The sequence below is a fragment of the Notolabrus celidotus genome, chromosome 2 (assembly GCF_009762535.1).
Source record: "Notolabrus celidotus isolate fNotCel1 chromosome 2, fNotCel1.pri, whole genome shotgun sequence".
NCBI classification, from domain to species: Eukaryota; Metazoa; Chordata; class Actinopteri; order Labriformes; family Labridae; genus Notolabrus; species Notolabrus celidotus.
Genome location: NC_048273.1, coordinates 4719742 through 4738252, shown reverse-complemented (window position 1 = coordinate 4738252; position 18511 = coordinate 4719742). Strand labels below are relative to the sequence as shown.

Here is an 18511-nt window from a genome sequence, read left to right as displayed (position 1 = left end):
GCCGGGAATCGAACCAGTGACCCCCGCGACGAGGACTGTAGCCTCCACATGTGGGGCGCCCAGACCGCTAGGCCACCAGCGCCCCTAAAGTCATGACTTTATTCTTTTATTAATACGACTTAATCATGGAAATTTGTGGCTTTGTTTGCGTCAATTTACAACTTTATTTCCTCTTATTTTTGGGGAACGAACAAGATGAAAAAAGGTGTAAAAAAAAGTGGGAGTAAGATGAGTTAGTAAGCTCTTACTTTATACTTTTAATTTATTGTTAAACTTCTGGTTTTTTTTATTCAAATTGTTTAATTTACAAATTTTTTCTTGATCACTTGTCTTTTTCAGTTCTCTTACAATTAGCTAAAGGGTCGTCTCTTTATTTCTATTCGTTGATGACGTGATACTCATTAAGCCACGCCCCTTTTTAAAAAAAGTTATATTTTGGGGCTTTTGTGCCTTTATGATAGGACAGCTGAAGAGAGACAGGAAATGTGGGGAGCAGAGAAGGGGAAGACATGTAGGACATGGTCACGGCCAGGAGTGGAACTGGCGACCTCTGCTACCAGAACTATAGCCTCTGTATGTGGGGCGCTTAGACCACTAGGCCACCAGCGCCCCAACGTTCCTCGTTTTGAAGCAGCTGGTTGTTTGCTCCTCGGATCTTCCCCTTCAAAATAAAATACAAGCTAGTTTTAGACTGAAATCACATAAAGTCATGACTTTATTCTTTATTAATACGACTTAATCATGGAAATGTGTGACTTTGTTTATGTTAATTTATGACTTTATTTTTTGGGGATTTTTGGGAATGAACAAGATGAAAAAAGATGACAAAAAAAGTTGGAGTAAGATGAGTTATTAAGCTCTTACTTTATACTTTTAATTTAGTGTTAAACTTCTGTTTTTTTTATTCAAATTGTTTAATTAACACATTTTTTCTTACAATTAGTGAAAGTTTCATCTCTTTATTTCGATTCGTTGATGCCGTGATCCTCATTAAGCCACGCCCCTTTTAAAATGTATTTTTTAAGTTATATTTTTGAGCTTTTGTGCCTTTATGATAGGACAGCTGAAGAGAGACAGGAAATGTGGGGAGCAGAGAAGCGGAAGACATGCAGGAAGTGGTCACGGCCAGGAGTGGAACTGGCGACCTCTGCTACCAGAACTATAGCCTCTGTATGTGGGGCGCTTAGACCACTAGGCCACCAGCGCCCCAACGTTCCTCGTTTTGAAGCAGCTGGTTGTTTGCTCCTCGGATCTTCCCCTTCAAAATAAAATACAAGCTAGTTTTAGACTGAAATCACATAAAGTCATGACTTTATTCTTTATTAATACGACTTAATCATGGAAATGTGTGACTTTGTTTATGTTAATTTACGACTTTATTTTTGGGGATTTTTGGGAATGAACAAGATGAAAAAAGATGACAAAAAAGGTGGGAGTAAGATGAGTTATTCAGCTCTTACTTTATATTTTTGATTTTTTGTTAAACTTCTGTTTTTGTTTTTATTTAAATTATTTTTGCTTGATTGTCCTTTTTAGTTATTCTTACAATTAGTTAAAGGGTCTCTCTTTTTTTCTATTCGTTGATGCCGTGATACTTAGACGCAGACTGGTAGCCACGCCCCCTTTTAAAGGTATTCTGCCTGATGAAGGTCTAGTACCGAAACGTTGCCATTAAGTGTTTTATTTGCAACAGATTTTTGCAATTCTCATGACTTTATTCTGAAAATCTCCTTTGTTTCCTGTCAACATGGCCCTGATCCTCAGATGTGTTAAATCAACAACGTATCTAATTAATTAAATAACTCAAAAACCAGACTAAGAATGAAGGTCTCTTAAATATATCGACATCCACTGCTGGATCAGGTCTTCAGGTAGACTCTTCCACAGACGTGGGTCATGAGAACCAAATGAAGCCTCATCACGGGGTTTGGTTCTGACCGTGGACACGATTCAAACGTTACTACCACTAAAGATGGGGGATTGAGTGTGCTTGGAAGTTTGATAAAAGGGTTAGAGAAAGACCTCTAGAGGTTTTTAGACCAGAGACAGAGACGGATCTTAAAACCAGCTCTGAAACGTACTGCAGGGACTGGATGTGTGCTCTCTTTCTGGTCTTCTTTGGAGCACTTGTAGCTGGAGTGTTTTTTTCAGGGAGAGCAGAGTATCATCATCAGTCCTACAGGTGATAGAAGTGTGATCCAGTGTCTCTGCATTAGCTATACAGAGGCTGCCGCTCCTTTTTCCACCAATCAAAGGATCAACTGGAGGTCTTATGTGCAGGAAACGTCTCTGCAGAATACACATCTAATTACACGGCTGAGTTCAGAGCATAACCAGATTGAAATAAGGTAATCAATAAATCTGTATAAAGGTTAAGAAGGTCAATTAAGATTCCCTGTGTTTTATTTTTCCTTTGTGTCAGTTTTCTTTATCCTCTGAATCTGGGAATAAAATCTTTCATGTGAGTCTCCGAGCTCGGGTGGAAAAAGGAGCCCCGGAGAACAGAGGTGATAGCTTCATCTCTTTATCTGCAGAAGCCACTAGTTTGATATTTAATTGATGAAGCAGAATTATTCCCTAAAAGAGTGGCTTTTTGTTTTATCGTGGCAGCCGAGAAGAAGAAGAAGGATCATTGTCCCCTTTCATGTGTGAACCCTGTTTTGTTCTCTCTCTCCCTTCTCTCATTGTGCAAAGAATGAGCAGTTGTATATTGCCACTGGGCAAGTACTGAGAGATCGGCGAAGCAAGGAGCCGGTGAGTGGAGGGGAGGGGAGGGGATGAGTGAGCAGCAGAGGCGGGAGGAGGGAAGGAGGCTGCTGTGAAATATGAAACCGCCGCTGTACTAATCGCATGGGAGCCTCGGCTTTCCAATTTGGCCAAATAAGCTGCGCTATCTTTTTAAATATAACAAAAACAAACTATCCTGGGCCTTGGTGTATGTTTCTTCTCCTCTGGAAAACAATCAAACTTTGTAAATGATTAATGCCATTCCACACTGCTATATTCTCTCTCTGAATATCAAAAGTTTTTTTCCCCCCCTTTCTATGTTTAAAGCAAAGGCAATTGTGCTCAAAAAATCTCCTTGATGCCTTTCCAGTTAACCCACTTTCAATGTTTTTATATAAACATGTCTTCGAAAGAACAAGAATAAAGCAGATAAGCAAGCAAACAGCCAATGAAAGGCTGGGTTGAGTTGAGGAGCATGGCTTGTGATTATCACAGTGCCATGAATTTGTAGACCATCGGGGAAACATTATTTAGCACACAGAGCAAAGGAAGAGAGCGCTGGAGAGAACACTGTAGCTACTGTACGCGTGCTGATGAAGGCTTTTATTGATGTAGCGCCTCCAGTTACTGATCCTTATTGCATTTTATATGTTTAGTTGAAAAAGCTGTTTTTATTGTCGCTCAGTTATTATTTTATTTACTTTCATTCGGCTTTGACTTCACTGAGCAGATGCAAGAGCTGCAAAGATTTCAAATCCAACATCCAGAAGTCAGGGACTGTGGAAAAAGTTCCATGTAAAGATAGTTCGGCTTGTCTGGAGCAGGAAGCGTGAAGGCTGATTTATACTTCTGCGTCGCCCCTACGCAGCAGGACCTGACGTGGACATGAGCACCACATACTTGTGCGTCGATGTGTCCGTGTCGCGCAGCAATTCTCCTCCTAAACCCTTGAGGGCAGTGTGGTCTCTCTGATAGCCGGTCGCCTGTTTCCGGTCCCGCTACGATCTCTGTTTACTTTTCCACAGAGATTCAGAGCGTGTTATGTTAATCTACAGCTGATACATGTTGCTGTTATCATACAGACATGATTACATGAAGAATAGAGAGGAGGAGATGAAATACACGGCTGATATGCAGGGATCCCGGAAGTGCTGTAAATGCAGGAAATACAATGCCGCCAAGCGGACCAATCACAGGGCTTGTGGACCACATCGATTCTACGGGTAGTTACATTTTGGAGGAGGTGCACGTCAACTACGTGTGTAGGCCTCTGCATAGGTACGGGAGCTAAAAGCTAAAAGCGCAATCAGCCTTTGGACCGCTAGGCCACCAGCGCCCCTAGCCACGCCCCTTTTTAAGTTGTTCTGCCTGATGAAGGTCTCATACCAAAACGTCGCCATTAAATGATTTATTTTCAATGGATACTTGCGTAGGCTACGCCGTCGATTCAACTGATAGTATAAATCAGCTTTAAGTGCTAAAAACTGCAGTTCATCAAGCGTCCACTAGAGGCTGGCTGCAGAAACACCAGAAACCACATACACACCCATTCAAAGAAGACGATCTTTGCAGCCAAAATAAACATGCTTAATGGTGAATTTATTTCTGACTCATTATTTTTTAAATCAGAATCAGAAATACTTTATTTATCCCGGGGAGGGAAAGATAGATATTAAACTTACAAGTTTGGCCCAAATAAGGGCGTGGCTGACTTGAGTGATAGGCGGGAACACTGTAGCTGTTAGCCAGGAGGCTCAAAGCCCGCCTCTTTACGTCACACTAGTTCGGACAAAGTTAGGTTGAGTTCAGCATTTCCAATATGACACCCGAAGACGATCGCATTCCAAACATACGGGTGACGTCACGGAGACTACCTCCATTTGTTATACAGTCTACGGTCAGGAGTACAGAAAACTGTCATTGCAAAAACAGAGTTTACACACAGATGAGTTCAGATGAGATGAGTTCATCAACAAGGCATTGAAGGAAAACTTAACAGTTTAATCTGAATTCATTGATCCTCTGTCATATTCATGATTTAAATGGTGACATTGGAAACCCTTTTTATCACCGAGCTGATTTAAAAATGGAGCAACAACTCTAACGCTTTCATTTTAATCCATTAAAAGTCTCAGAAGTGAAGTTTACTACACAAAGTTTGATTTCATTTGGATATCACTTTCATCAATATCTATTCAAATGAAGTCGACAGCTAGCCACTAACACCAGCTCACTGTTTTGAAATAGTCTGTTAGCAATTAACCGCTAACTCTCACACTAACCAGGCTGTGTCTGCATCTTAGCTTTAATATAACAACAAGCTAACCAGCTGAAAACACGTGTGGCACAGAGCTTTGGGATCACACTTCACACCACCCAGCATGCAGCGATGATCATCATTATGAGCAGAGATTTTCCTGCTTTCTTCCAGAAACCTTTCAAAAGAGGAAGTTGGTTAGCTTCCCTTTAAAATGATTCACAACAACATGTTTTTAAAGTTATTCTTTGGGGCATTTTTCCTTTTATTGATAGGACATCTGAAGAGAGACAGGAAGTATGGGGAGCAGAGAGCGGGATAAGACATGCAGCAAATGGACTAGGCCGGGAGTCAAACTAGCAACTACAGACTGTACAAGGGGTGCACGCTAAAAAAACGCTAGGCTAACAATGCCTTAAATAATACACACTTAAACTGTATTGTAGACTTAAAAAAAAGCCTCTGCTTAGTTCTGACTAAATCTCAAACTGTGTGCATGTGAAGCTTGAAGTATGAAGACCTCTTTCAAGCTTCCTGTGAGGAGAATTTAACAGTGAAGCCTTTTAATGACCTACAACAGCCAACAAGACCACCAGAAACAAGACTGACAATTCCAATACTGTCGTCTTTAATACCTGTAATCACTGCGAGGGGGTCGGTGTCAGACCAGTACACTGAAGAGAACGCCTGTTTTAAAAAATCCTGCAGCAAATATTGAGAGCGAGTGATGCATCAGAAGTTTATGAGACAGCAGGAGTAGAGTCCAGGATTTCATGCAGTCCAGAGTTAGAGAGCACAGCATGCTCATCCATGCAGAGGAAGAAAATTAAAGCATCTTAAGAATTAAAATGCACATTACCAAAAGAGACTATCTTGTCTTTTTTCCAGGCTTTGAGGCAAAGTTAGCCTCAAAAAATGAAATGACCGTTCCATTTTTTTGCTCCTCTGTCCAAAACAATATTTCATGAAACAATAACTCTCTGAGGTCATCGTAGTTTGTAAAAGAGAATAGGACCACTTCATACAAATCACACAACTCACATAGTCTGTGTTCTAAGATGTGATACTATGTCCGCTCGGGGCGCTAAAATTCCTCATAGGAGTTTATTTTGAGGAAACACTCAGTGAAGGTGTAACTGTGGCAAAATATGCATAAAAAACAAAGCTGTAGTATTTCTAACATTAAAACAAATCCTTTCACCCCGATGAAGAGAAGCGTGGGAGTTGGCAAATAATTTTTAAAGGCACAAACAAAAGATCTTTAGAAAGGCAAAGCCAGTTTAGTGTTTAAGCTCTGCTCGAGTGACCCTCCTCTGGGAACACGACCATTGTTTATTCATTTTAATACTTAATGCTCTTTCACTGAAGAGATGAGATATGTGAGTTTGTTTTACATTAAAGTAGAGGTTACAGAGTCAGTTACTGTGTTCATGTGCTGCTTTTCTCCATCATAGTCTGTTAATGCTTAATTCAATCTAACCAGGATCAGTCTTTTCACTGGAGGGGTTTTCATTTTAAGAATTGGTCAAATTTTCCGATATAAAAAAGTTGTAGTGTGGGTTAACACAACAATCCGGAGTAGCAGTGCGTTTAAATATTAGAGTTGTGAGATAATGTTGAAGAAAACAGCTGAATAATCTCAAAGGGTTCCACAGAATCCACTCAAACCATGTGGATTTGCATCGAGTCGTTCAGATTCACATATAAAGCTGATATTTTTCCACTTTTCTAAACTCTTTTCTGAAGGCTGGGTTTCTTTCCTACTTATTTCTCATGTCTCAATAATCAGAGATACTCGTCTTTGTCATGGTGGTGGTACTCTGCTGCATGGGGCTGCTGACTGGGAATGGCTCCTCCTGTGTTTGCATACTCTTCATCATGTTTGTTATTTATCACTGTATTCATTTATGTTGTCTTTTATTTCAGCATTTAAGTAGTTTAAATTTTTTATTAATTTATTTTGAACCTTTCTTTAAAAACCCTTTTATTTTATTTATTATTTTCTTATTTCATTTTTAAAAAAATGTTTTTATTTATTTATTATTTTTGTTTATTTTTCATTTTTTTATTTTCTTTATTAATTTTTTTTTACCACTTTTATAAATCTGTTGTGTCGCCTACTATAAGGTGTTAGTTGTCATTTCTTCTACCACAGAGGCCAAAAAACAAACGTTGAATTATTTATTTATTTACTTATTGAGTTTTTATTTACCTTAATATATACTGAAACATAGTATTTTAAAGTTCATTTTTTCAATTTATTTTGTATTAATTTATTTTGAAGCTTTCATTAAATTTCATTTTATTATTTCATTTATTATTTTATTATTTTATTTATTATTTTATTTTATTTTTGTTTCTTTTTCTTTTTTTTATTTTCTTTATTAATTTTTTTTAACCACTTTTATAAATCTGTTGTGTCGCCTACTTTAAGGTGTTAGTTGTCATTTCTTCTACCACAGAGGCCAAAAAACAAACAACATTCAAATTATTTATTTATTTACTTATTTAGTTTTTATTTACCTTAATAAATACTTTAACTTAGTATTTTAAAGTTCATTTTTTCAATTTATTTTGTTTTAATTTATTTTGAAGCTTTCATCAAAATTCATTTTATTATTTTATTTATTATTTTATTTATTATTTATTTATTTTTTATTTTATTTTTTTTAATTTTATTTATTAATTTTTTTTAACCACTTTTATTAATCTGTTGTGTCGCCTACTTTAAGGTGTTAGTTGTCATTTCTTCTACCACAGAGGCCAAAAAACAAACAACATTCAAATTATTTGTTTATTTACTTATTTAGTTTTTTTTTTTACCTTAATTAACACTTTAATTTAGTATTTTACAGTTCAAATTTTCAATTTATTTTTTATTAATTTATTTTGAAGCTTTCATTAAAATTCCTTTTATTATTTTATTATTTTGTTTTATTTTATTTATTATTTTATTAATTTTTTAAATTTCTTATTTAAATTAAAAAAAATTGTATTCATTTCAATTTATTTTTTAAATATTTTTTATATTTTTATAAATCTGTTGTTTGGCCTACTCTCAGGTGTTAGATGTAATTTCTTCTGCCACTAAGGCCACCAAAAAACAAACAACCATTTAATTATTTATTGACTTATTTATTTTATTCATTGTTTTTATTTATTTATTTATTTATTTTTGAGGGGATTTATCTAAATGTATTTTTTAAATTGTATTTATTTTATTTTACCACTTCTAAACTCTAATCTATTAAAGGAATCACAGAATTTGTATAAGTCTAAAAATATGAATTCAACAATTTTCATCACACTTAAAAAACAGACTCTGTAAACTCTTCCATTTTTAGTGCTGAGTTTTCTGCAGATTTTAGAGAATCTTTAGTCGACACCACAGAGCATTCAAGAGAAGATCTGCAACAGATGGTCATGCAAAGGCCAACAGAATTGCAGGTGCTCTAAAGACACAGCAGAGCGAGTGTGTGTGTGTGTGTGTGTGTGTGTGTGAGTGAGTGAGAGAGACACAATGGTGTGTTTCAGGTGGTGGTTTGTCTACCTGTCTCCAAACAGCACCTCTCTCAGGCCTCTTTGATCTGAACACTGAACCTGCCCTGCTCTCCCAAAGTGAGACAGGCAGCCTTGTGATCCTTTAAACAACCTGCGTGTGTGTGTCTGTGTGGAGGGCTCACGCTCACACATGTGCTCATACACTTTTGGTGAATATGTGTGTGTGTGTGTGTGTGTGTGTGTGTGTGTGTGTGTGTGTGTGTGTTGGTGCTCCGCAGGCCTATTTAATGCTTAAATAAAGACTCAGTTTTCCACCGGAGACATCACCCCAGTGTGCGTCTATGGGGAGCTGTGCTGCAACTGAGCCTTCTCTGTTCTGTAGGCCTGATAAAAGCATTGCCACAGTTCAGACACCAGCTCAGCAATTCATATAGACAGAGTTGAAGATGAGCCATAAATCATAGAACAAAGTGAAAGGCCTTCCCCACCCTCCCTCTCTTCCCCTCATTCTCTTCTTTTTGAGTGCTATGCTTCACTTGTGACCTTCCCCTCTTCTCTCTCTCTCTCTCTTGCGTGTTTGTGTTTTCGCAGCACTCCTACTTCATCGCCCCGGATATCAATGGACTGCCAACTATCCCTGAGAGCGTAAGTATTCACGGAGAGGAGGAAAGAAAAGAGACTCTGGGAGATGAAGAGGGACCCTTCTCTTCTGGAAACATCTTCGCCTCTAATCGTTTTTAATCAGATACACTTGTCACCTTTTGAAATCATTGCATCACGCTCTTGTTGCAGTTTTATCTCCTGTGGTGCTCCTACTTTTAATGTCGAAGTTCAGTGATTGCCATGGGTATTAGAGGATTCAAACTGTTCTTTGTTGATTTTGTATTCAAATTCTGAGCGCCCCAACTCTTTATGGAACAGCACAGCAGATAAAAACAGTGATCACTCAGACACATTTAAACACTGATCTTTCCCTGCTAACCTGCCTTTATCACATGAATCAAAGACTTAAACACTGTTCAAATCTTTATATATGAAGTGCTTAACACTCTAACACTGCGCAGTCCTTTTTGCAGCCAGTGCATGAGTCTCTTCACGGCCCACTCGCAGCCTGTAACACTGACACTTTCCCTGCGAGTACAGTCTGTTATGTTCCTGCATCTCCTTCTGTTCCTGTCTCTCCAGAGGAACCTGACAGAGTACTTTGTGGCTGTGGACATCAACAACATGCTCCAGCTCTACGCCAGCATGCTGCACGAACGGCGCATCATCATTACCTCAAGCAAGCTTAGCACTGTGAGTCCATCATCCGCCCTTCTCCTCGACTCACTCTCTCTCTCAGTCATCAGCTCCGCTCTTGTCAGGCACCGGGGGAGGTTGGGTTAGACGGGAGTTCAAATCCTGGAGCATGAGTTTGCTCAAGCAAGGATGAAGCTTCAGTTAAACTTCAATTAATAGCTCAGGCTTCTATTTGGGGCAGGCTTCTATTGGAGACTAGCTTTAGGATTATTTGCTTAGCATATCAATGACACATCTCTAATTGAATCATGCTCTGTGAGGGATGTGTCTTTGCCAACCTGCTGCACAAAGAGGTAGAAATGGAGAGAAAGACCACTGTTAGGATTAATAACTTATGAGTGCTGAGAAAATGTTTGAGCTTTTGGAGCTGTCAAAGAAATGCATTGTTTGATGTATTTGTTGTTTCAATGTTTTAAATGTTATACAATATAATGTTTCTTTAGTGGACAGCACAAGCAGCTAATTCCTCCCTGTCCCTGTCTTCACTTCCTGAGGGGTTCATGTCTTTATTCTCATCCCTAAAATGTTGTGCACCCTTGCTGTGGGTTATTACACTCCAGCTGACCCTCTTTGTCCCGTCAGTACATGGTCTGGTTTTTTTTTTTTACGTTCAGGTTTTCTGTTTCCTCTCATTCCCCTTCCCTCTCGTCTGCGGCTGTGGCTCAGTGGGTAGAGTCGGTTGTCTTACGATTGGGAGGTTGGCGGTTCGATCCCAGCTCCGGCAGTCACATGTCAAAGTGTCCTTGAGCAAGACACTGAACCCCAAATTGCCCCACATTGACTGCATATAAACATGGATGACATGCCTCAAACTCCCACCATTGAAGAAAATGAAAACAAAATACAATACAGGCTCTGACATATTGTGCCTGTTGATGTATTTTGGAGCCAAGACCGGCTCCTACCGCTCACCAAAACACACTTTTTACCTACCAATAAAACATCAGAGCTCCCTCAGGTTGGAGTGGTCCACAGCAGAACAGGTTGTTGTATTGATACTCTGCTAGTCTGGTAAATAAAACTGCAGGAGCCTTATTTGTCAGCAGAGCTATCAATCATGACATCACATCCCCTCTTAGTAGCACTGAATTGCTAATTTACTAAAGTAAACTTCTTGCACATGAATCTGCATGATAAGTATAAACTGTGGCGACAGAGTGCATGTTTCAGGAGGACTTCATTGAGGTGTAATTTAAAGGTGACATATCATGCAAACTCAACATTTTAATGGTTCTCTACCTGAAATATGTGTCCCTGTCTACAAACCCCCCGAGAATGAAAAGAATCCATTCTGCCCCTGTTCTGATTTCTCCACCTTTCTGTAAATGTGTGCTGAAACAAGCCGTTTCAGACTTCCGTGTTTTTGTTACGTAACAACAATATCCGGTCTGTCACGGAGTCAGAGCTCGGAGCTTGTTCAGCCCATAGACTGTATAAAATAATACTGAATCCCCTCCTCCGTTTTTCATTACCTGCACACGTGTGCTAACAAGGAGCTTAGGAGGGAGGCATGCTAGTTGTAGGCTGTCTTAATAAACACAAAGGTCGGTTTTACTCCCCACGTCTGCAGATTTGAAGATCTAGTGGATGATTTTTATTTGTCATGGATAAGTGCTAGCGCTAGTTAGCATAGCCACATAGCTACATGTCGTAGCTGTAGCTGTGTACCAAGACACACGCCGACATACTGACAAATAAAACAACAAGAAACACAGAATCTGTGACCAATCCTTCAGAAAGGTCCTGCTGCCTTTCTGGCAGAGGTCGGTTTTACTCCCCACGTCTGCAGATTTGAAGATCTAGTGGATGATTTTTATTTATCATGGATAAGTGCTAGCGCTAGTTAGCATAGCCACATTGCTACATGTTCGTAGCTTTGTACCAAGACACACGTCGACATACTGATAAATAAAACAACAAGAAACACTAAATCTGTGACCAATCCTTCAGAAAGGTCCTGCTACAGGCGCCTTTCAGATTCTGGATCAGATTCAGAGGGTTGAAGTAATGTGATCTCTGAGCAGCCGTGTATATTCAGCCAACATGTAAACATTAGATCAACGTGCCGGACAGCCGAGGCACATCCACTTCCTGAGGGGGCGTGGTCAGAGAGAAAACAGAGTGTTCTGAGGAGGACTGAAGAAGAGGGTCCTTCAGGCAGACCAAAATCTGATTTCAAAGTGTTTTTTTGAGCACAAACTTTAAAGACATGTTTTGGGGACCTCTTAGACCAATATATATTGATGAAAAAAGCGTGATATGTCACCTTTAAGTCTCTGTTTTGACCTATATTTGTAATTTATGTATTATAGGATAGCCCCTTGAGATGCAGCATCTTGTTTTCAAGGAGGTCCCAACAAAAAACACAAAGCAAATTAATACACACAAAACAGTAAATCACAACAAACACAAATACACAAACACAGACAGCTCTCCCTCACCCTCACTCACTCCCCTAGACCCACCCAGCACCAAGCCATTAAACAAAACCTTGACAATAGACAGCATCAACAAAGAGAAAGGCATCATAAAAAGCACATTAACACACGTCAGAAACAGGAACAGCTTGTTTTTAAATGATAAAACAAATTAGATTTAAAGCAGTTTTATTCCATCTGTTTCTATGGAGGAGGATAGCTTGATGACTGGCGCTCTTAAGGTGTTGTCTTCACTTTCAGGGACCTGTTGTGCCGTCCATGTTAGGCCCTTAAAGAAGCTGGTGTTTGATTTGGTTCCCCTTTAATTTAAAGTTTCATGATATTATATAATGTGTTGAAATGTTGCTCATTCTCAGTCACAGAGTCACGGTTGCTATTTTCAGCTTCATCTCAAATTCTGACAGATTTGCCCTCTTAAAAAAAGTACACAGCTCCAGTGTTGGGACTGTTGCTCAAATTGAACATGATGCTCTTCATCAATATTCCAGCAGGATTTCAAACCCTAAGTAGTACGAGGAGAGTATTTATCTGACATGGCTACGCTACTTTTACACAGAGTTGAACTGATCTCTCTGCCCCCCCCTCGACTCCCTCTGTGCCCGGGCATCCCGCACTCAAACAGCCGCACTATCACCGCGCTCTGACACGCTGTGAAATCTACACTAAAGCTGGATTAGATCTGACTATTTGTCTTGTTACTGCGACATATTAATGACCAAAGAGCCTTAAATTATCCGTTATTACAGCTTCAACTCTCTCACATAATTCTCACTTCTGTCTGTCTGCATGAGGGAGGAAATCTCTCTGTCTCTTCCTCTCCCTTCTCTCATTCCTTCCTCCCCTCCTTGTTATCTCTCCGGCTGATGAAGCAGAGCCAAATGTTTATGACAGGCGAGATGGGAGAGGGAAGTGATGTCATCCAGGTCCTGTCCGTATCTGTGCGGTGCCCTGCAGAACACCGAACAGCCGGAGGGCTCTGTGGGTGCCGAAGGGAACGGTACCCGAGGTCTCCTGTGGAGTTACAGTCAGGACAAGCTGTTAGAAATTACCCAGCCCCTCAGAGAATCTCACCTGTCTCCCCCTCAGGTCCTCAGACCAGCAGCACCTCTGCTCCGGGTCTCGTTTGCACGCTGTGCTGTGACACCAGAGTTACCCGATGTAAATGATCAGACTCCAGGGTGAAAGTGTTTTCCTTTTTTAGCAGAACGAGAGGAGGAGGGAGGAGGTGATTTTGTCTGTGATTTACAGTTTTCTTTGCAGCCCTGAGACTAATCTTGGCTCCTTTCTTTAACAAATTTATGCCAACACTGTTTTTTAAGAGCTCCCACGTCAGACCTTCACCTCTGTAAGCCTTTTATCCCCCTGCAATCCTTCATCCACTCGTCTGTCTACCCATCCATCTTCCTCAGGGAGAGCTGTTTTGGTTTGGTTGCGATATATGTCAGACACTGTAGTACAAAGGTATTTTCACATCTCCTCTGGGATTTACTTGCAAGCCTGATGTTATTACTGCTCCTGTGATGCGTTATTTTTTGCCGTTGGGTGGATTGACCCCCCGGTTCAAGTGGAAATAGCTGCCATGAATCTTGAAGCCAGCTATCTGTGGGTATACATACTTAGCTGCAAAGAGCCCAGCTCATTATCCACACTGTGACTCGTGATCAAATATCCTAAAGGATGAGAAATCTATAATGAACGTCAGAGTTTGTCAAAATGTTTGTTTAAGTGAGTGTTAGCAGTCAGTGGATGGACAGGTAGAGTTACTGTAGTCAGATAGAGGATGTATTGTTAGTAACATCGTTAGTACCATCCAGCTGCTTTCACCACCTCCGCCTGTCCAGCCTCTCAGCCAAGCAAAGAGGAACAGGGAATAGAGAGTGGAAGGCGAGAGATGGACACACACACACACACACACACATGCACACACACTCAGAATACATCCTGCATTTATTCAGCCTGCTCTAGGTGCAGCCCGCGCTAAAGCCCTCTGGTGAACCCCGCGTGTCAGTCGGCTGTACATGGCCGGCGCGTCTCGCAAGCAGCCAACAGCAAAGGAATAAATCATGATCGTACAACAATGCGTCAGTTGACTTATTGCTGTTTCGTGACCGTGAGGTGAACGGTATCACTGTTTTAAAAGGCCGGTCGGCGGTGGCGCAGGGGCGGGAGCCAGCCGAGCGTGCAGCCTTGTCATAGGGCCGTATAATGGGGCTGCATCGGCCCTTCCTCTAACTAGTCAGTAGGGAGGACCCCCTTCGCCCCACCACCATCCCCACCACCACCCTCCGTGTCTTTCATCTGCGAGGCCCCCCAGCACTGGAGCCCAGCCTCTGCCCTGCCTATCGCCCAAACTCACACACACACACAGCCCCGGCCCCGGCTCCGTCTGACAGCAGCCCTCTCATCAGCCTGTCAGGCCTATGCTAACAAGGAGCTATCCATCCACCGTGCCCTAGAGTGCCAGCTGTCTCTCTGTTTCCTGCCTTTTCCTCTGTTCTTCTTCTCCTCTTCTCTTTCCCCGTCTCTCTCTCTCTCTTTTCTCTCCGTCTTCTTCCTCGCTGACATATTATTTTCTGTCCATCTGTCTCTCACCTCTCTTTCTCCCCGACTCTGCCTCCCTCTTCCCCGTAGTCTTAATGCGTCTCTCTGCTGCCGGGCATCTGCAGAACATTGGGACATCCTCCCTCCCTCCTTCCTCTCCCCCCTTTCCCTCACCCCTCAATAGACTTATCTCAGCCCCATGCTGTCTGCTGTGTGCTGTGTCCCGTGCATATGCACACATTGTGGGTGTTTGCGTCTCTTTTTTTTTTCTTCTTCCTCGTGCATCTGTTTGCGTGTCTCCTGCGCTCACAGGTGTTTGTGCCGTATGTCTCGTGTCTCTCTGTGAGAGTGTGTGCGTGTGTGTGGGAGGCCCCGGCGTTAGCTGTTACCTGTGTTCGTCCTGTGTGCCCCCTTCTCTCTCTCTCCGTGCCACCTACTTGTTTGTGGCACACCTGCGTCGCGCCGGGCCTGACACCGGCGTTTGTCAACAGAGGGAGAAGCAGAGCGCGGGTAATTGGTGACTTACTCTGTGCAGGGGAGGGGAGAGAGAGAGAGAGGGAGAGAGGGAGAGGCTAACACAGCGATAAAGCAGCAGGAGAAACAATGGACAGAAGGGCAGCAGGAGGAGAGGAGGAAAAACAGAATAAGAAATGAAGAATTTGGGATGAAAATGAGGCCAGGAGAGGAGAAGAGAGGAGTGGGTTTTGGAGAGTGTGTAGGGACTTGAGTTGGAAGGAAAGGCGAGTGGAGGGGAAGCGAGTGTGAAGAGGTCAAGAGCGTCTCTGTTGATACCATTCTTCCTGTCAGATTAAATTACTCTGCCTGCAGCAGCAGTTATTTATCTCTCGCTCCACTCCCGCTCTAATTCAACATACATTCAGCAGGTTTCCTTCTCTGAGAGTTTGTAAGCAGGAGGGAACGGTTGTTTTGTTCCGGCTCCAGAATCTCTCCTTCACTGCTGTTAGGAGATGTGAGCGAGGCCCCCCCCCAACGGCAGCTCGTCCTCCATGTTCTGTCTGTGTTTCACTTCAACGTGTCCAGTTGCTCAGGTAAAAAGGAACCGTGTGGGAGGAAACACACTCTCCTCACTGACAGAGTCTCCAGAGTTTAGAGTCGCAGTGAGGAGAAGATCTGAGGTCTCTGGTGGGTCCGGCTCTCTTTCAGGGAGCTTCTCTGTTGCAGGCAGGTACTGCTGAGACGTACTCCTCTGAATCCTCTGCATGTGATGACTCATAAATATGGAGAGCCATGTGATAGTTTGTGAAGTTGCGGTTGCTACAACACTTTTTTGTGCACCATAAATCAGATTTTTTGTTAATTTCCTGCAGAAAAGCATCCAAGCATCTGTTTGGATATGACTGTTTCTGCATCCAGATAAACTCCATACCATACAGAATGATTAACAGAGCAGGGTGAGAGTTTGTGGAGTGTGCATGGTGCAGAAGGGACTCAACTAAGAACATCAAACAAGTGTGCATGCAGAAGAAAAAACTCCAATCTGAGTGCACTGTTGATTGACATAACTGTCCCACAATGCAATGCACAAAGGAACTGGAGGAGCTGCTCACAGCTGGAAAATATTAAAACAAATTGTAGATGGTGGTAAAACGGCTTTTTGAACACAGCAGAAAACATAAAAAGCTATTAAATCCTTGAAAAACATTTTGATGTGTGTTTGGGAAATTTAATTGGTGATGACATTCCAAAGTCGCAGTTTGATTGACATGAAGAGGACGCAGTGTTTCATTTCCTCTGAGCATGAAATGATGTGTTCTTTACTCTATCTGTTAAATGCATGCAGCTTGTTTACATTTATTGTAAGTATGAAGTGTAGAGCGGGACTCAATGGACTCACAGTCAGAGTTCATTATCGACAAAACTGCCGTGTGACCTCTCCGCTTAATGCAGCTCACTTCAAAGTTGCAGAGTAAATTTAATCTCTTAACTTCAGTCTTTCTTCTCCTCCTCCTCTCGTCTCTTTTTTGTCTTTCCCTCTGTGTCTCGGCTTCCTTTAGTCCCTCTGAATGGATTTGGAAAAACCAGTGTTCATGTGGACACTGTGTGTCTGAGCCACGGCGCGCTGAGAACGCTCTCAGGGCAGAACCAAAGACCTTGACTGCTTTTTGAAGCAGGCTGTCGCTGTATAATCGGTTAGCTTCTCTCAGAGGAAGGGGCAACACACACACACACACACACATACACACAGACACACAGCAGACAAACCTGCATACACACACACAGTATGAGAGGCAGGCAGCCCCTCATTACCGGGCAGAGCCCTGGTCCCTGAGGACTGGACCCAGCACCTAATCCTGTATTTGTTCTTGGGGACTGTATCTGTGATTCTCCATTGAATGGAATATTAAGCACCCAGGTCTTTTGTGGAGCGTGTAAGCCATTTGGCTCCACTCATCTATTATTTATCAGCCTGGCAAATATTTTATCAGCCTTAGCCTCTCATGACCCGCTCTCATGTGAAGCCCCCCCCCATAAATGAAGAAAAAAAAAACAGCGGTACAATTTCTCTTTTTTCCACTTATCTTCTTTTTACTTTTTGCCTCATTCGTTCTAAAACCTGAACAAGGACACAGGGATTTGTTTTCAGCTGAATTAGAGAAGCAAATATGTGAACTATTCCTCTGGTGTTCCCTCCAAGTTTCCTTATCTCAGGCGCTCTGCCACCTCCATCGCTTTGGAGATAGCAAATAAAAGAAAACAGGAATCTGGATTTGCTTTATAAATCATTATCTTAGTTTCAGTCCCGTCCCCCCTCCACCCACCCCCTCCCTGCTCGGCCAACTCAGCCTGAGAAGAAGAGGAACAGAGAGAGAGAGAGACTCCTGTTTTCCCTTTCAACCTGAGAGTAAATCATGCCAGTTGGGGGGCTCACCTTGAGGCTTGGTGGAGATAATTGGAGTTGGTTAGCGAGGTGTTCTGTGCCATTACCTCCTGGTACCAGCGAATGGCTGGGGCTTGTCTCGCACTCCCAGAGGAGGAATACACTCGCCTGTTGGCTCTCCACTTAGTGTGTGTGTGTGCGTGCGACGCACCAGCCTATGTGTGTATGTATATCCGCCCGCCGGATCCGCTGACCTCTCTTCATCACAATTTAATGGCCCCCTTACCGCCATCGCTTTGGAGAAGGGAGCAGTGTGTGATGGTTTTGATAGTGGCTCTCCCACCAAGTGCTTCACTTTCACACATTAATATTCATAGCATTGATTTATTTTCAGAATTAACAGAAAAACAAACTGTTTGCCAGGGAATTAATCCTGACAGGAGCGTGGCATTGTTGTGTTTTATTTGAAGATGGCAGGCAGCAGAAATATGCATATGCAGATACACAGAGCAAGACACCAATTAAATGTTGATTAAGTCCTAACTATTGTGGGACTGTGTGTTTGAGAGAGAGCATGGAGACAATTGAAAAAAGAAAAAAAACATGCTTTTATTCCAGCTAATATGAAAAATTAATGCAGTTAGAACAAACGCAGAGAGGAGGACTCTTTTACTGATTTTTCTGATGTCCAGGTTTGATGTTTGGTGAGTTCAGAGGGTGCGGTCCTCTCCTTCCTCTTTCCCCCTGTCCACCAAAGCCCTTTCACTTTTTGGCCGGTCAATTGTGACACTGTGTAGTCATCTGTGTGTGTGTGTGTGTCCGCTTCACACTTTGACTGTGAAGCCGCAGCAGTATAACAGCGGCTGCTGCTCCGGGGTCCCGGCGGTATTGGCCTCGCCCGCAGTCTCT

The 18511-nt window shown here is 42.0% G+C and overlaps 1 protein-coding gene across 2 annotated transcripts in view; it reads left to right on the top strand.

Annotated features, from left to right (window-relative positions):
* The window catches only part of dennd1b (DENN/MADD domain containing 1B), a 182549-nt gene that overhangs the window by 93651 nt on the left and 70387 nt on the right, over positions 1–18511 (top strand). The window contains exons 8-10 of one of the 2 annotated variants that reach the window (XM_034675967.1): positions 2695–2754; positions 9077–9130; positions 9671–9781. In XM_034675967.1, coding sequence (XP_034531858.1) covers positions 2695–2754; positions 9077–9130; positions 9671–9781 — 225 coding nt within the window. The remainder of the gene's footprint in view (positions 1–2694; positions 2755–9076; positions 9131–9670; positions 9782–18511) is intronic. The other variant, XM_034675968.1, reaches the window with a different exon arrangement.